This window comes from Malania oleifera, chromosome 11 (assembly GCF_029873635.1).
Source record: "Malania oleifera isolate guangnan ecotype guangnan chromosome 11, ASM2987363v1, whole genome shotgun sequence".
Taxonomy (NCBI): Eukaryota; Viridiplantae; Streptophyta; class Magnoliopsida; order Santalales; family Ximeniaceae; genus Malania; species Malania oleifera.
In genome coordinates, this window is record NC_080427.1 from 56746236 (window position 1) to 56765817 (window position 19582).

General features: G+C 36.5%; 2 protein-coding genes across 3 annotated transcripts; one reads left to right on the forward strand and one right to left on the reverse strand.

Annotated features, from left to right (window-relative positions):
* Positions 1–232: 232 nt before the first annotated feature.
* LOC131168073 (GDSL esterase/lipase At3g27950) lies at positions 233–2738 on the forward strand. The gene is made up of 5 exons (XM_058127266.1): positions 233–843; positions 1009–1209; positions 1517–1689; positions 1918–2188; positions 2278–2738. Exons 1-5 carry the CDS (start codon positions 582–584, stop codon positions 2526–2528), a joined length of 1158 nt encoding a protein of 385 aa, XP_057983249.1. The 5' UTR covers positions 233–581; the 3' UTR covers positions 2529–2738.
* A 571-nt stretch (positions 2739–3309) lies between these two features.
* Positions 3310–7193, reverse strand: LOC131168074 (protein KINESIN LIGHT CHAIN-RELATED 2). 2 transcript variants are annotated; one of them, XM_058127269.1, is made up of 3 exons: positions 6774–7193; positions 4115–6173; positions 3310–3851 (listed from the first exon to the last, which is right to left on the reverse strand). In XM_058127269.1, exons 2-3 carry the CDS (start codon positions 6115–6117, stop codon positions 3638–3640), a joined length of 2217 nt encoding a protein of 738 aa, XP_057983252.1. In that variant the 5' UTR covers positions 6118–6173; positions 6774–7193; the 3' UTR covers positions 3310–3637. The 2 variants fall into 2 exon arrangements, with proteins under 2 accessions (XP_057983252.1, XP_057983251.1); XM_058127268.1 differs by having other exon boundaries at positions 3310–3869; positions 6774–7084.
* Positions 7194–19582: the final 12389 nt, after the last annotated feature.

Here is a 19582-nt window from a genome sequence, read left to right on the forward strand (position 1 = left end):
TTTAACAGCTATAAGGCAAAAAAAAAAAAAAACCTTTCCCATTTTCTTTGTTGCCTTTTCTCTCAAAATTTATTTTTCCTTTATCCAAACAGATTGCCAAGCAGCGTGCAACAGTCACCCGCATCCTCTGTTCTGAATTTTTTTGAGTGTTTTTTTTTTTCAGTTTTTTTTTTTAAATATTAAAATATTAAATAATGATATATTATGGTGTCACCAAATCTAAGGGTGAAATGTTGCCGCCCTCTTCATTGTTGTACCCTAATAATTCCTTGGTATAATAAACGACAATGGAACCGTGACACAAAAGTCACAAGATTTTTTTCCTAATGTTTGATTTTTTTCAATTGATTCTCTCTCTCTCTCTCTCTCTCTCTCTCTCTCTCTCATGCAAAACTCGTTGTAGCGAGTTTTAATTAAATTACCCGCTATTCATGGAGAATTGCGACGTAAGAAGAAAAACAATGGCGACACCCCTGCTTTCGGCGACAGGTCTTCAGGCGCTCGGCATTCTTCGCCGTCTACATTAGAGCCGACAGAGAGAAAAGGAGGACGCAGCTGGCACTACCCATCAGACCATAACTATGAAATCTGAGAAATTTTGCGCAGTTTGGCTACTGGTTTTGGAATTAGCAGTCGGACCTGCCGCTGCGGAGTTGGTCGGCAGCCCCAGCGACGCTTCGCGGCTCTGCCAGTTCCCGGCGATTTACAATTTCGGAGACTCAAATTCGGATACCGGTGGGATCTCGGCGGCCCTGACGGAGGTTACTGTGCCCAATGGCGAATCTTTCTTCGGCAATCCTTCCGGGAGATTCTGCGATGGCCGTCTGATCATTGACTTCATAGGTGAATTTCTGATTCAAACATTCCTTCATTTCCCCTTAATTTTCACGAAACTCTGGTCGATTTGGACTTTCAGTCGATGAGAACACGAATCAAACGAAGATGGGAACTGGATTTACTCTGTGTGTGTTTTGCTTGTTTAACTTATATTGTGCTGTTTCAGTGCAGCTGAGGATCTGGGATTGCCATACCTGAGCGCATACCTAGACTCAATTGGCGCAAATTTCAGGCACGGTGCGAATTTTGCCACTGGTGGCTCCTCCATCCGGCCCGGCGGTTACAGCCCTTTCCACCTTGGCATTCAGATCTCCCAGTTCGTACAGTACAAGTCTCGCACTACGGCGCTCTATAACCACTTAAAATCCCGCAGTGAGCATTCTTCCCATGTGAATGTCTCTTCTCTCTCTCTCTCTCTCTCTCTCATGCCCATTCTACATGATTTGGTCACACTCAATCTAACCGCTAAGCTAGTTTGAGAAATGAGATGTGACAAATGACAATGGTTTAACACTTGGTTACCCAAAAATGGTCTTGATTCCATGTTAAAAAATCACTCGAGTAAAGACCCTGATCTGTTGGATTGATTGAGGTGTAACAATGGTTTGATAGTGACATTATTTGTTGTGTTTGATGCAATCTAAAGCTGATCCCTAATTTGGTGGCTTTGGGCGTTTAGGAAAGTCCCCGCCATTCAAAAGTGTTCTCCCAAGACCCAGTGAATTCTCAAAAGCTCTATACACATTTGACATTGGGCAGAATGATTTGGCCTACGGTTTTCAGCACACGTCCGAAGTACAAGTTCGAGCTTCCATTCCTGATATCCTCAACCAGTTCTCCGAAGCAGTTCATGTAAGCCACATGGTGTCATCAGTTGGTTCGATTCTTAGAAATGCCTTCGTACTTTTGAAAGCAAAAATACAGTTACAATGCCAAAAGCGAATAAAAAATTATAAGATTACTTTCAAATATCAATCCATATGGTTCCACACGCGTACCACAGTCTCGTGTGATCCATTAGGTATAAGTTTCGCAGTAGTGATATATGCTAACATACTGGCAATTTGATCTATATTTCAGCAACTATACAAGGAAGGGGCAAGGGTGTTCTGGATACACAACGCAGGCCCCATTGGTTGCTTGCCATACAATGTTATATACTATCCGTTGAAGTCTGGTAATTTAGATCAAAATGGGTGTGTGAAGCCTCATAACGAGGTGGCCCAAGAATTCAACAAACAGCTTAAGGACAGGGTCTCTCAGCTAACGAAAAAACTACCAGATGCGGTGTTCACATATGTTGATGTATATTCAGCCAAATACGCATTAATAAGCAATGCAAAGAGTCAAGGTGACTAAATTTAATCAGCTGAAACTTGAAAGTTTCAAAATGGTGTGTCTGGACATGCCCATTTGCTGATTTTTGTTTGATGGTGGCAGGTTTTGATGATCCTTTGAAGTTCTGTTGTGGCAGTTACTATGGCTATCACATAGATTGCGGGAAGAAAGCAATAGTAAATGGAACAGTTTATGGTAATCCATGTGGTGATCCATCAAGACATATCAGCTGGGATGGCGTACACTACTCTCAGGCTGCCAACATGTGGGTCGCTAAACAAATTTTGAACGGATCATTCTCTGACCCCCAAGATCCTGTCAGGGTGGCCTGTCATAGTCCCAAGAGCTACTGATGACCAAATTGCTGTTGTTCATCTGCAGAGAGGTTACCAGAGTAGATTAGTACTCTGCCCTTTTTGCGTAATATAAATTATGAATCATAATTAAGATCAGATGCCCTGAAGCTGTACTTTATTTTTTTGATTAAGTAATGACACTGTCCTTTATTATGGGGCCTCATCCTACTCTTTATTTAAAGTTCTTAACTTTGTTCTCTGAACAAATTTTAGTTCTCTCATAACTTTTGCTTTATAGTCTTTTCGATTTCCCTTTAATGAGTGATATGGGGAAATTGGTTTGGTTGGTTTTGCTGGGGATTGTTCTGGATATAGGCTTGGTTACTTTGCTGGATTATTTTTCCTCCCTCTTTCAGAATCACATTGCTGTAGTAAAGAAGATTTACTGCCCATTGAACTTGTAGTTTTTTCTTAGCTCTGATGCACATTGAAGGAATTTAATTCGCAGATATCTCAATCCTATTGAATTCCGATGATGTTTCAGACTTCATTTCAGCTCAAACGTTGTTCTAACCATGCATGGGACAAGTGTTCATTACATTATTCAGAGTTTCTTCAACAATATTCCAGTTTTCTATCCAGAACCGTGCGCTTGGAAAATAGAATTTGAACAGTGAGGGGAATCCCCTTGGTATGTGTCCTTAATAAGAATATAAACACTCTTTCGTCAGCACTGTTAACCATAACATATCGAACAGTTGGAAAAAATTAAAAATCTACAGTCAAACAAATCCCGGATTACCATGTCCCACGAAGGATTAATAAGATTTTACTCATGTTTTAGAAGAAGCAACCAATTTTTTCCAATCGAAAAGTTTGGTACAACAAGAAGAGAATGGAACTCCATTTCATTTTCAGACACAGAAAGATTGACATGAAGGAGTTCCATTGATTCCCTAAACAATGGGAAACCACTTAAGCTTTGTGAATCCTAAAGACAGTATAATTGACACTGGAACCATAAATTTCCTCTTTGCTGCTGTAGCATCGCTATTGTGATTTTCTTTCTTCAAATTTACCAACAAGAATCTAACAAACCCAGCAACCACCTTACATTTTTTCCTAAAATGCATTGTTTACATATTATCATAAATATATCATGGCCATTATAATACTTGGATGCCATCATTGATTATAGGATGGGAGTTGGTGTCCAGGAGTGTTTCCAGAGACCTAAACTTCCTGTTTCGAATCCTTCCAGCATCTTTTAACAACTCAGACAACCTCCGCCTTTCATCATTCACGTCGGGATTTGCTGTTCCAAGCTTGTCTTCTCTTATCCCAACAATATATTCTAAGATTTCAATGGCATCATCCAATCTGTTCAAAAGAAAAAGTCTTACAGCATAAGAGGCATTAGAAGTCAAGTAATCCAATGCAATGCAAAAAACTACTGCTAGTATTTCAGGGCTCTGTTTGGTTGACTAGAAGATGGGGTAAAAATAAATTAATAAAAACATATAAAATGAAAAGAAACTCCAATTATTTTTGCATTTGAAAATAAAATGCGAATGATAGGAAAATGCATACTGATAACAAAGTAACACTAAATCTCGTAGATGAAGTATACTGGGAGTGGATACCTGCCCATTGCATCATAAGTGCCAGCGAGATTGCTATACACTGCTAGTGTTTCAGAGTGATAAGGTCCATATTCCTTCTCCAAAATGCTCCTTGCTTCTTCAAACAGATCTGCAGCTTCATTTATTGCATAACATTGCACGCAAGTGAGACCCATTTGGTTGAGAGCAACACCAAAGAAGGCAGATTTCTTCTCTGCACTTGCTCGTAGCTTCGAAATGGCATTTCTAAAGGAGTCGTAAGAATCAGAATAATCTCCCATCATATAATACATGACCCCCATCAGGGCCTCAATCCCTGCAATTGTGTTTTGCTGACCAGGAGCATTAGTACTGTATATCTTCCTTGCCTTCTGAAGCAGCTTAAGTGCCCGATCCAGTTCATTCATAGATTGGTATATAGCAGAAATATCAATCAGACCGCTTGCAATCTCTTCTATTGGAATCCCAGGGAGGGGTTTTCCATAAATCCGAAGTGCATTTTCACAATAAGATCTGGCTTCCCTGAATTTTCCTATCTTGTTGTTCAAATCTGCCATGTGGACATAAACTGAAGCAACTGCTGGGTGATTCTCTCCTTTAGTTGACTTAAGCATAGTGAGGGCTTTCTGATAAGCAAAAATAGCCTCATCAAACCGAGCCAAAGCTAAATATGCATCTCCAATGCAGCAATCAATGGAACCCACATCGGCTTCATGACCATTGGCTGCCATAGCCATGCTAGCTAGGACATAATGCTCAAGAGCAGATTCATAATCTCCTTTTGAGTCACATATCAGTCCCATGAGTCTCCTATCTGCTGCTTCTTCAAGAGAAGCAGGTAAACCATTCTCTCTATGGATGTCGAGAGCCATCTGACAAAGCTTCTGAGCCTCGTCAAATTGTAATGCTTGAACGTGTGCCTCAGCCACATACCGGCAAGTCTCACCGAAACGAGGATCCATTTCTCCCAAAACTTGTCTTTGGATCTCCATACCTGCAGTGTAAAACAGTATTGAATTCTCAATCTGTCCTATCATTGCATAAGTATCACCTAACTGCATGCACCCAGCAAATTTAGCGAGCGCATGATCCTGACCTTCTTCTAATGCTGGAATTTCAATAGAGCGCTCTAGGACAGGAATGGCATCATTGTACTTGCCTAGACTGCAGTATATTGCTGCTAAAACATGCAGGCACATGACCAGCTCTAAATTTGGTTTGCCATTTGCACATTTCTCAAATGATTTTACTGCACGAAGAGCCAATTCAAGAGCCTTTTTGGGATTATCCCCTGAAGCAATCAAATCCCTCGTTTGTTTAAGCAAGAAAGGGCCAAGATCTGGGTTATCTAGTCCTGCCTCAGGGGGATTCACAGCTGGTAACTTTCCTCCTCCCAAGGAAAAATTCCTGTGTTTCCTCATGGGGGAAGCCACATTTGGTTTTTGTAACTTCTTCTCATATCGCTTACCAAAGGGAGGTCTCTCATGGGAAGATTTGGCCTTAGGACTTGATTTTGCATATGATTCTGGTTCTAACTGCAACCGGCCAAACCTCTTGGAGTTTACTGCAGCAACAGACTGGGTCTTATCTATCTTAGCAGAATTTTTGTTTGTAGATCCATTTTCTTCCTCAAAACCCAAGTTGCCATCGTTATCTTGTTTCCTATTCTCTGTCACTACCTCTTTGGTTATTTCCACTTCTTCAAAATCAATCCCCACAAGGTAGCGCAATTCTGAATCGATTCTTGATTCATCGCCATAGGATAGAAAGCTACGCCTCGAGGGTGACTGATCAGAGCTTTGCATCTCATAGACATTGCGATATAGCTCTTCTATGGAGGTCTCAACCACCCTATCAATAGCCAGATCAATGGAGTCGCTCCGAGGACTCTGAAGACTCCGTGGACTCAAAGGACTCCTTGGAGAATTCCTATGAGTAGAGTTTTCTTTATAGGCAGTGTAGCCTCCATTGGCATCATTTGCCAAGCCATCTCTAGTTGATCCATCCATAACCAATCCAGGCATCTTCACGGGGTGGGTCCAAACCAATGATGAGTCTAAAATTCAACTGAGTACTATATCTGCAGAAAAGTATCTATGAGTAGAAACAACAATAGCCAAATCCAAAGACAAGTATCAAATGAAGACAATGGAACAAGCTTCTGCAGTGGGACACATGATGCACCGACAGATTTCAGTTATAGCCCAAACCTCTTTTCTTTTATTTTTATTTTTTAAAAAAAAACAAAAGTGAAAAAAAAAAAAAAAAAAAAACTCAGAAAGGCTCTCCATAAACTGGGCAAGTTGTATTCCTAATTTCCTTTACAGCTAAAATCACTAATTAATTTTCAAATTCAGCAGCAACAATTAAATGTTCACATTAAAAATTGATTGTTAATAAAGAAAATTTTTGATCTTTCATTCATAATTCTCCGCCGGTCGCGTGAGAAAAATCAGAAAGCAAACAACCAGAAGAGAATGAAACTCACCACCTCAATCCACAAATCTAAAGTAAAAGCATTTCTCGGAAATTCAATCGCCAAATATAAAAAAACCAATAGCAGAGACAGAACACGCCAATGATTCCACACTCCAAACACTCATTAAGAACCGAAAAAAGAGAGAAACCCAAATAACTCTAACTGGCTCATTCTACAAATCAATAGAAAACGAGCCCATACCTTGGTTTAGCTGCAAAAGAGACGCGAATCATACACAGACAGAGATAGGCCTGTGTCTCTGCTTCTGCGTATGTTTGCGTGTGTGTAAATCTATATATATACACAAAGCGAGGGAGGGGGCCGAAGAAGAGGAAGAAGACGAGATGGAAGCAGGGGCATAGAATGATTGGAGTTTGGAATTTGGAATTCGCTGGTGATAGATATATAAAATTTGATTTGGGGTTGCAGAGAGAGAGAGAGAGACGTAGAGAGAGAGAGAGAGAGAGAGGTGGAATGTTAAAGCAAAAAGGAAGGTGACTTCTCTCCCACCATTTTTCTCGTCTCGCATCAACTTGAGCTTCTAACTGGAACCGCCGAATTTTGGCTAAATTTTGTTGTAGTTTTCAGCGTAGCAAGTCTTCGCGGTGACACTCCTACTTTGGCGCGTTTAACGGATTTTCAACGCTATTTACTGTGGACTCTGTTTGGCCCACCGCACCCCTACTGCCTTCTCCCTGTTGCCACGTTGCAAATACTAGGGTTTCTTAATGCTTCCCTTGCCTATAACATTATTATTGAAATAAACTTAACCCTTTCTCTATTTTATTCTATTTTATTTAAACTTTGGGTTAAAATCAAATCAATTTAATTTATAAAAACCCATTATCCTTTTTTATTTTTATTTTTTAATTTGATGCAAAAAGATTACTACTTATCACAATTAATTTTGGATTATTACAATATTGTATTTCATAAAAGTTATCAACTAAAATCTCATAAGATTTTAGTTTTTTTTTTTTGCACAATAAATATATATATATATATATATATATAGTACATTTAATTTATTTATTATCTTTACGTTGAAGAATGTCCATATAAATAATTTCGTTACCAAAAATCATATATACAAAAACAGAACAAAAGGATTAGAACCATCCAACTTTTGTTATAAATTAAGCAAGTAAATAATATATTTATTATAATGATCTGCACAATTTAACATATATATTTATTAGGTTCTTCTTAGAAAAAAACACATATTCATTCAAGTAGCGAATTTACACATAATTTAATTGCATGTTTTGTTTAGAACTATCTCAAATCATTTAATTTTTAATTTTTATTTTTCACTCATGGGCTCATGTCTAGTATACTCTATTAGTTGATAATATGATAAATACATATTTTTAATATTTTATTTGGAGATTATTTAGCCAAATTACATTTTTAAATTTATTTTTTATATTATAAATTATAATTTTAGAGAAAGATTTTATAATAAAGTTATAAAATCTTTCTCTAAAATTGTAATTTAAAACATTATAGCTTGTGACCTTCAATAACTCCTTAATTTCTTTCAATTTTGAATTAAATTAAAATTTTAGTTACCAATTAAAGTTTTCTATATAATTACATAAATAAAAATTAACTTACTGCTTGATTTTCTCAGAGTCTATCGTAATTTGGATTTAGAAATATAACAAAGTAATAAGAATCAGTCAAAACTTTTTCAACAATTAAATAAATAAATTTAAAATATGTCTTTTTTTTGGGGGGGGGGGTTCATTTCAAGAAGGAGCATACAATTGTTGATGTGTGGATAAGTTTTGTTTAGAAGCTATCCTAGAATCTATTTTAAATTTATTAATTTAACTTTGTATTCTTCATTAATGATTCTATGCATACTGGTTGACAATGTGAATATATTTTTATTTATTTAAAAGTTAATTAGTCAACTAAAATTAAACAATTAGCACCGAAGATAGAATAAAAGAATAATATTACATTTATAATTTATTTTTTGCTATGTTTTAAATTATACTTTTTATAATAATAATTTATTGAAAAACTCATAGAACATGTTTATTGAATTTTACTAGAAAAATTCCTATTGAGCTAGGCCTTGGCGATGATAATCGAACCAAGCCTAGCCCTTTTAGAGTTAGCATGTAACCCTTGCACATTATCTCATCAAGACAATTTGGTAATAATACCAATGACTTAAAGCTATTTAGTGGACGATAAGGTTGTCACTCCTGCTGTACACCTCCATCTACAACATCTTGAACTTTGCCGAGAGTATAGGTGTATCCATAACCTCTTAGGTGAAGGGTGGATCTATACTCTGATCCCCAACCAACTTGATGTCATTCCTTCCTTTCCCCCTTGTAATTCTTTTAGCAAATGTTCAAACTTATAATTGATCATTTGAATTTCTCTTTAATTGTAGAAGAATGTTTTATAATTGTAGTACTAGTTGTAACGCCCCGAACCCGAAACTGGGGTCCGCTGCGCTATTTTTAACCTCACCCACACTTCTGCTACGCTACTCTGATTCCCGTCTCTCTCCACAAGCCATCTGAAAAATATTTGATAATGATGAGGTGAGACACTTCTTAGTAAGGATGGAACAAATTATTATTAGTGTATGGCCAATGAATTTAGTGTATACATAAAATAACCATTTGTTAATAAACAACAATTGTAAAATCATTTACAAACCATACTCACATATGTACCATTATTTATAAGCAAAAGTTCCCGAGGATTGGAGAAATTACACGCTCATACATGTAACGTTCCTTTGCTCTGATACCTTATGTAACCTTACCCATTTAGGTTGGGCGTGGCTACAACTATTACCTATCAGGGCACTCACCTTACTCAGTAAGTTTTCGGCGGAGAGTTTACCTCACCCCATTTACACAAAAAACTACAGAATAAAATATATTTAATACTTTGCTATAATTAACTTTTACATGAAAACTATAACTCACACCTATTATAAACTGTAAGCTGTTAATACTTTTACAACTATAAGATGTGTACTAAATTAACATTTTGCAACTATACTCTGTGAATTGTAATCTCTAAAATACTCTGCTCTATCATACTCTGTTAAATATGCTCTGTTTTCATATACTCTACTTTGTTGTACTATGATTAAATCTACAAATATGAATATAAGAACTCACTCCCGAATGGATAAATGACATGCTTCCTTCCCATGACGGGTTGTGCGACCCATAAGCTGAACTTAATCCTGGCCAGCCTGCCACCAGGCTAAGTCAACTACACTTCATCTCTGTTAGTATGAATGGCCTTCCCATGCTGGTCTAGACTTCAGGGGGAACTCTACACTGCATTGCCCCAATCGACTATTCAATACCAACACTCTACTCGAGACGTGTGGTTACACTAATTCTTCATTATTATAATTACGGTATCAAATGATCCATGGTCTATCGGAATTCTTAAACCATACTAAGCAATTTGATAAAAGTACCCGTGGTCTATATGCCACCATAGTTATTTACTATACATGCATTCTTTTCAACCATTCTAGAAATTAATATATATATATATATACCAACACATTTCCAGTATTTCCATCAAATAGTCCAAATCACATTTTCACGATAATACCACAAAAATACTCAGATTCAATTATGCAGTAAAATATAATTAAACCTCATGCTACACAATTTATTCAATATTTATAATTATATAAACTACTGGAAAACAAGAAATTTTATATTCAATATCTGTTTTACCGAAAATACCAATTTAATTATCTTCACCATTTATTTAACTTAAAATATATATTTAAAGGAAAAACAGAGATAACCAACCCTACTCACTTTAATCCTTTACCAAAACATGTTTGACCACTTAAACTAATAATTTTAACCGGTTAAATCATTCAGATAATTTATTATAATAATCCAAAAATCAAATACTTTAATTCAATCGGTTCAACTTTAAAATGACAATTATTATAAAATCCCTAAGCTCACAAACACCCATTTAATTAACTTATAATAATAATAATAATCCAAAATCCAATTTCCATATACCAAAATATTCAAAAAAATGTGTATATAATTCTTGTAACTTCATATTATAATTTAATCGGTTAAATTATAAAAATTCTTGACATAATTTATTCCCCTTACCTCATCTAAGGAGTGGTGCCTACGATGCTCTTACGATAAATCCACTCCAGTTAAAATGTTGATGGCGGAGAATGGAACCCAGGGATATTTTCTATTCTCTAATCGGCGCACGTATCACCGAAAAATCGATGAGAGAGGGATTGAGGAGAGAGACGAAGCAGAGCTAGAGAGAGAGAGAGAGAGAGAGAGAGAGAGCGAGAGCTCTCTATATCTCAGAAGAATCAATTTCTTCTTGAAGGATCTTTTGATCCTTCACGTGGATTGATATATATATAACATTATATTAATATATTATATTATATTATTAAAATAATAATAATTTTTTATTATTTATTTAATTAAATAATTTAAATTAATTAATTAATTAATTTTTATTTTTATTTTATTTATTTATTTTTTAGGATCACTACACTAGTCCTCACCCACTAACTACAATACTAGTCCTCACACACTATCCATCCTTAGGTCATTGATCGCACGACTTGGTGGTTTGCCAATAGATATAATATTTGTCAACTGACACAATATTTGCCTTTGTTGTTGGTAAAAGAGGCTTAGATTGTTTATAGGGGTAATTTTTCCTCAGTAGTATCTCTTTTAGGGTTCTTATTCAATCCTTTGTTGGGCTCTTGTGGAGCCTAGTTGCGTTTAATCTGGATGATGACTTGACTTTTCATTAATAAGAGATTTCTATCCCAAGACTTAGTCCATGGAGCGAAGGATTGGTTTGTAAATTTTTTGGGCTCATTTTGTAGCCCATTCGGAACCCTGTGCGCATCATATAAAATGATTGTTTTTGAGTGATTAGGGTAAGTGGTCACACTTCACGAGAGAGCGAGAGAGAGAGAGCATTGTACTGCCGCACTCTCTGTATTTTTCTTCTTGATAATAGTGAAATCCCTGCAACTCCATGGATGTAGGCAAAATTGCCGAACCGCGTAAATACTGTCTTGTGCATGTGATTGATTTTTCTTTGACGTATATTCTTTCTCTATTTTGTTTCTCATAGGTTTTGGGAATTTGTTGTTAATTCCCAACAATTGGTATTAGAACCTAGGGTTAGGTTCGAGTGGGAGCAATGACAGAGGAAGCAGGAAAGGTGTCTTGAATAGAAAATTTTGATGGCACGAACTTTGGATTCTGGAGGATGCAGATCAAGGATTATCTCTATGGGAAGAAGTTATATCTGCCGCTTCTAGGAGAAAAACCTGCAACTATAAAGGATGAGGAATATACTCTCCTTGACAAACAAGTATTGGGAGTTATAAGATTAACTTTGTCTAGGTCTGTTGCACACAATGTTGTGAAGGAGAAGACTACAACATATATGATGAAGGCTTTGTCTGGTATGTATTAAAAACCATCAGCAAATAATAAGGTACAACTAATGAAGAAATTGTTTAATTTGAAGATGGCAGAGAATGCATCAGTAGCACAACAACTGAATGAGTTTAATACTATCACAAATCAATTATCGTCTTTAGAAATTGATTTTGATGATGAGATACGTGCACTGATCGTTTTGGCTTCATTGCCAAATAATTGGGAGACAATGAGGATGGCAGTAAGCAACTCTATTGGAAAAGAAAAACTGAAGTATAATGACATACGAGATTTAATTTTGGATAAGGAGATTCGCACAAGAGATGTGGGTGAAACCTCAGGATCTGGTTTTGCCTTAAACCTTGAGACAAGAGGCAGAGGTAATGACCGAAATTCAGATCGGAGTAGATCAAAATCTAGAAACTATAATCGAAACAGAAGTAAATCTAGATCTGGACAAAATGGATAATGGTGGAACTATGGGAGACAATGCAAAAGTCTTAAGAAGAAAAATGAGGATGATTCTACTAATGCTATAACAGAAGAGGTACATGATGCATTACTTCTTGCAGTAGACAATCCACTTGATGATTGAGTGTTGGACTGAGGAGCTTCATTTCATACTTCACACTATGAAATCATACAAAACTATGTAGCAAGAGATTTTGGTAAGGTGTATTTGGCTGATGGTACAACCTTGGATGTTATGAGTATGGGAAATGTCCGGATGTCGTTGCCCAATGGGTCTATTTGGTTACTGGAGAAGGTACGACATATTCCTAACTTGAGAAGGAATTTGATTTCTGTCGGACAGCTTGATGATGAAGGGCATGCAATGTTGTTTGTTGGTGGAACTTGAAAGGTTACAAAGGGAGCCAGAGTATTGGCTCATGGAAAGAAATCTGGTACTTTATACATGACCTCAAGTCTAAGAGACACAATTGCAATTGCTGAAGCAAGTACTGATACAAGCTTATGGCACCATAGACTTGGTCACATGAATGAGAAATGGATGAAGATGCTACTGTCAAAAGGGAAACTACCAGAATTGAAGTCCGTTGATTTTGACTTGTGTGAAAGCTGCATCTTAGGAAAGCAGAAATGGGTGAGTTTCTTGAAAAGCGGCAGAACACCGAAGGCTGAAAAATTGGAGTTAGTGCACACAGATTTGTGGGGGCCTTCTCCCGTTGCATCCCTTGGAGGTTCAAGGTACTATGTTACTTTCTTTGATGACTCAACTAGAAAGGTATGAGTTTATTTTCTAAAAAATAAATATGATGTCTTTAAAACTTTTAAGAAGTGGAAGGCTGTGATTGAGATAGAGGCAGGTTTGAAAGTAAAGTGTTTAAGGTCGAACAATGGAGGAGAGTACATAGATGGAAGGTTCAGAGAGTATTGTGCTGCACCTGGAATCAGAATGGAGAAGACCATTCCTGGGACACCACAGCAAAATGGTGTGGCTGAGCACATGAACAAAACTCTCAATGAGCGTGCTAGGAGATTGAGGTTGCATGCTGGACTACCAAAAACTTTCTGGGCTGATGCTATTAGTACTGCAGCTTATTTGATAAACTGAGGACCTTTAGTTCCCATGGAGTTTAGACTTCCTGAAGAGGTTTGGAGCGATAAAGAGATAAAGTTTTCTCACTTAAAAGTTTTTGGTTGTGTTTCTTATGTTCATATTGATTCTAATGCTCATAGTAAACTTGATGTAAAGTCCAAAATATGTTATTTCATTGGCTATGGTGATGAGAAATTTGGCTATCAGTTTTGGGATGAAAAAAACAGGAAAATCATCAGAAGTAGAAATGTGATATTTGATGAACAAGTTATGTAGAAGGATAGGTCAACTGAAGTGTCAGATGTCACAAAGATAGATCAGAAGAAATTTGAGTTTGTTAACTTAGATGAGTTGACTGAAAGTACTATCCAAGAAAGGGGTGAAGATGATAAGGAGAATGTAGAATCACAGGTAAATCAGAATACACCTGTAGCTGCGGTCAGTAGATCTTCCAGGACCATTAGACCTCCACAACGTTATTCACCTGCTCTAAATTATCTCTTGCAAAATGATGGCGGTGAGTTAGAGTGTTATGATGAAGCCTTGCAGTATGAAAGTTCAAGCAAGTGGGAGTTAGCTATGAAGGATGAGATGGATTTCTTGTTGGGGAATCAGACACGGGGATTGGATGAATTGCCAGTAGGGAAGAATGCTTTGCACAATAAGTGGGTATACAGAGTAAAGAACGAACATGATGGTAGCAAGCGCTACAAAGCCAGATTAGTTGTTAAAGGGTTCCAGTAGAAGGAGGGCATTGACTTCACAAAAATATTTTCTCCAGTTGTGAAGATGTCGATAATTAGACTGGTACTGGGAATGGTGGCTGCCGAAAATCTACATCTTGAGCAGTTAGATGTGAAAACGACATTCCTTCATGGTAACTTAGAGGAAGACATCTACATGATTTAGTCAGAAGGGTTCATTGTCCAGGGACAAGAGAATTTAGTCTACAAACTGAGAAATAGCTTGTATGGGCTAAAACAAGCTCCAAGATAGTGGTATAAGAAATTTGATAGTTTTATGCATGAAATTGGGTTCAAGAGATGTGAAACTGATCACTGTTGTTATGTTAAGTTCTTTGACAATTCTTACATCATTTTACTATTATATGTAGATGATATGCTCATTGTAGGATCTAGCATTGAGGAGATTAATAATCTGAAGAAGCAATTGTCAAAACAGTTTGCAATGAAGGATTTGGGAGTTGCAAAGCAAATCCTTGGAATGAGAATCATTAAAGACAAGGCTAATGGTACATTGAAGCTTTCATAGTCAGAGCATGTGAAGAAAATTCTCAGCAAGTTCAACATGAATGAAACTAAACCAATGAGCACACCCTTGGGTAGTCATTTCAAACTAAGTAAGGAACAGTCACCGAAGACAGAAGAAGAAATGGACCATATGAGCAAGGTGCCCTATGCCTCAGATATTGGCAGCTTGATGTATGCTATGTTATGTACAAAGCTAGATATTACACATACAGTGGGGTTGTTAGCGGATTCATGAGTAGGCCAGGAAAGCAGCATTGGGAGGCAATTAAGTGGATTATGAGATATCTGAGGGGTTCAGCAGATACATGTCTTTGCTTCATAGGTGCAAGTTTGAAACTGTAGGGTTATGTAGGCGCTGATTTTGTTGGTGATAATGATAGTAGAAAGAGTACTACTGGGTTTGTATTTACTCTGGGTGGTATAGTTATATCTTGGACTTCAAATCTGCAAAAGATTGTTACTTTGTCTACTACAGAAGTTGAGTATGTTGTAGCAACTAAAGATGGAAAGGAGATGATTTGGCTACATGATTTCTTAGATGAATTGGGTAAGAAGTAGAAGATGGGCATTCTACATAGTGACAGTCAAAGTGCAATTTTTCTTGCCAAAAATTCGGTTTTTCTTTCAAAATTGAAACATATACAGAAAAAATACCACTTTATCCGTTACCTTGTTGAAGATAAGCTGGTAATACTTAAGAAGATCTATGGATCTAATAACCCAGGAGACATGTTGACTAAGGGTGTCACTATTGAGAAGCTGAAGCTGTGTGTAGCTTCAATTGGTCTTCAAGCTTGAGGACAGGAGGATGAGTTGCAAGGATGCAGGATTGTTCATTTGGAGGATTGCAGTTGATATTGGTGATTGAATTAGTTTCCAAGTGGGAGATTTGTTGGGCTTTTGTGGAGCCTAGTTGCGTTCAATCTGGATGATGACTCGACTTTTCATTAATAAGAGATTTCTATCCTAAGGCTTAATCCATGGAGCGAAGGATTGGGCTGTAAATTTTTTGGGCCCGTTTTGTAGCCCATTTGGAACCCTGTGCACAGCATATAAAATGATTATTTTTGGGTGATTAGGGTAAGTGGTCACACTTCGCGAGAGAGAGAGAGAGAGAGAGAGAGAGAGAGAGAGAGAGAGAGAGAGAGAGAGAGAGAGAGAGAGCATTGTACTACCACACTTTCTATATTTTTCTTCTTAATAATAGTGAAATTCCTGCAACTCCGTGGATGTAGGCAAAATTGTCGAACCACGTAAATACTGTCTTGTGCATGTGATTGATTTTTCTTTGGCGTGTAATTCTCTATTTTTTTCTCATAGGTTTCAGGAATTTGTTGTTAATTCCCAACATCCTTTATATTAAGGCTATGAACTAGCTGATGGTGACCAGTTTTGGTGGGAGATCCAAGGAAGAGTCTCCCAACCCTTGGCTTTGTATGGAAACTCACCACGATGGCAGATGGCCACCTTCAAACATGACTATCTTCTTATCTTTAGGTGGTAGATATTTGTTATAGGAGAGGTGATGGGACATCCTTGCAACAACATCAACAACTTGAAGGTATTTAAGAGGTCAACAAGGTCTCCTCTCCATGATCGTCGCCTCCATTTACAACATCTTTAACTTCATTGGCAATTGAGCATCCACCACCTCTTAGATAAAAGAGTATCTATACTCTTGGCCTAACTTGATATCACTAATTGCTTCCCCCTTTATACTTATTTTAGGGCTTGTTTGAACTTATTGTTGATTATGTTAAACATCTCTCTAATGATGGAAGAACTATCTATAACAACCTCATGCCCCTTTGGCTCTATAGTATCTCTTTTAGGATTCATTCGGTACTATTTGAAGGTTGTGAACTAGTTGGGCAGTGAATACTTCTAGTTAGGGATTCCAAGAAGGGTCTCACAAGCCTTGGCTTCACATGACAACTTGCTTTAGTGGTGGATGACCATCTTCAAACATGACCCTCCCCCTTGAGCAATGGTATGTTCGATGACAAAAGTAGTGGGTGTGTTTATCAACCCCAACAGAGCTGCCAATTTTATTATAGGTAGAATTTGTTGCACCATTCGATATGCTTTAGAAACTATAAGGGAGGGGTATGAAATTAGGAATAGCTTCCCAAGAGGGGGGGGGGGGTGAATTAGACTTTTAAAAAATTTCTTTTAATTCCTTTTTAGAATTCTTAAACTTATTTTATTTCTTTTAACCAATTTGTGATTTGTTTGTTTAATTTGTTAAGCACTCAAGAACTTAGTTTCTTTATTTAATCATTAACCATACAAACAACCAATCATTCAACCAAACCAATCAACTATAATTAGAAAGCAAACAACCAAGCCAATACAAAGCACTTATGTAATATAAAAACTCAAGATGGTTGTTTGTTTATATTAGCCAAATTTGAACCAAGCCTTGTATAAATGAATTTGCTTCTTCAATATGATGTGCAATATAAAATCCAATCATTCTTTCCAAATATTTAAAATTCAGATAAACTTTTAGTTAATTTCTCTTTGGGATGTTTAACCAAGTAACGTACTCCCATATGATTTCTACAAGATATGGTTTAACCAACGTACTCCCTTTCGATTTACAAAACCCTAATTAAAATAAAACTTTAAGTTTACTTGATTCTCAAATATACTTAGTATATATGATTTTCAATTTAAACCATCAACGCAATTTAAATATGTACTAAAAATAAAGCGTAGAGAAAGAGAGAGTGAGACGGAGATTTTTACGAGATTTGGCTTATACCTTACCTACGTCCTCACCTTTGATAAACCACCAAAGGATTCACTAAACTTGTTCTTTTAACGAGCGGAACAAACCTTTACAACACTCCTTGGTTAAGGCTAGAACCCGCCTTCTCTAAACGATATCCCCTCGTCCGGTCACTCCTCAACTAGGCTAGAGCCCGCCTCTCTAAGAAATATCCCCTTGCTTAGCCAACGATCCAAACAACCCTTGGAATCGTCAATGTACAAGATAAAGATCAGATAGATGTATACAAAGAACTTACTCCTCAAAGAGCTGGTTAGTACAACAATTACAGCACAACTAATATACTTCAAAGTAAATCACAATATAGAAATTAACTTGAACCTCAAGGAAGTATATCACCTATTAATTCTTTCAATGATTGAAAGATTTAGAATTTGTAGCACAATTCAGGTGGAAGAAGATCAGCTAAAACTCAGTTGAATTTGTGCACAATATGTGAGCTTGAGAGCAAGAGAGAGCCTTGAGAATTTGAGAGTAATTTGAGAGAGATTTGAATTTTTTCAAAATTTGAATTCTTGGTTGTGTTGATTCAATGATCTTTGAGGCTTATTTATAGACTTTAAAAAGTGAATAACTTGATCCTCAAGTGGTTTGAAGTATTCCCCAAGTTTCCATAATTTTTGAGCCCCAAACAACCCCATTTAAAAATTTGACCATTATGAGAAAATTCAAAATAGCCGCGTGGCAGTAGACTGTCCATTTTGGGCAGTCATCTATCCAGTTAAAACAAAGGGGCAGTAGGGTGTCAGTCGTCTGTCCAAACACACACAGACGTCTCATTTTGCTCTAACAATCGTTTGTCATGTTGTCAGCTTCGAGTACCCTTCAGTATTTTGGTTATAACTTTTTCTGTATGACTATAAATTTGATGACATTGGTGTCAAATGAAATCTAAGAAAAAAGCCTACAACTTTCATTTTGAACACATTTTAAAATAAAGACTTTTTGATGGAGAAAAAAGTACATCAATGCAGATATAGAAAAATTGAAAGCATTTGAGGAATCCTCTTTTTGGTGCTTTTCATTCCAAAACTGATTTTATCCTTTTTGAAACAATTTTTGACCTTATAAAAACATTTTCCAAGTATGTTAAAAGGTATCTAGGTCCAAGAAATTTAACTAAGAGTTTCATGCATCTATATTGAAATTCTTTGAAATACTTATATGAAATTTCCTAGACTCTTTCAAATTTTCAATCCTTGAATTCCTTGAAATCTTTATGCTTGCTTCATATTTCTTTGAGCTTTTCATGTTAATCACTTTGGCTTTCATTCTTGAAGTTATTTCTTTAATATCAATGCTTTCATGATCTTCAAGCTTTAAACTTTAAGTCCATGCTTCAAGCTTGATATAATCATCCTTATCTGAGGTACAAGCTCTCATGAACTGTTTAACATTGCATTCTTCATTTAGTCCTAAAAATACATCACTTAACATAGCATGTTAAGATCCACTTGTTTGTTAGCATCAAAATAGGATATTAAGCCTTGTAAGACCAACAGGGTGAAAAGAGCAACTTAGGAGGTTGAAATTGCCTTAGAGAACCTCTCTAAGGCTTAAGTTAGCAAGAAGCATTCAGAGAGTAGGGAATAAAGTCTAAATTGACATTTTCATAAGGGGAAGGTCCTTTTTTGTAATATGCTTGTTGTACGTGCACAATGTTATAGGCCTTGGTTGGTTTAAGCTCCTCCATTATTGGGTACGTAAAATCTATGTTATTGCCAAGCATAGAATACAAGGTGTTGGCCTTACAAGGCTTAACATTTTGTTTTGATGCTAACAAACAAGTAGAACTAAACATGTTTTGTTTAAGTGATGTATTTTTAGGACTCAATTATGAATGTACGGTTAAAGAATTCATGAAAGCTTATATTTCAAAGAAGGATGATTTATATCAAGCTTGAAACATGGATTCAAAAATG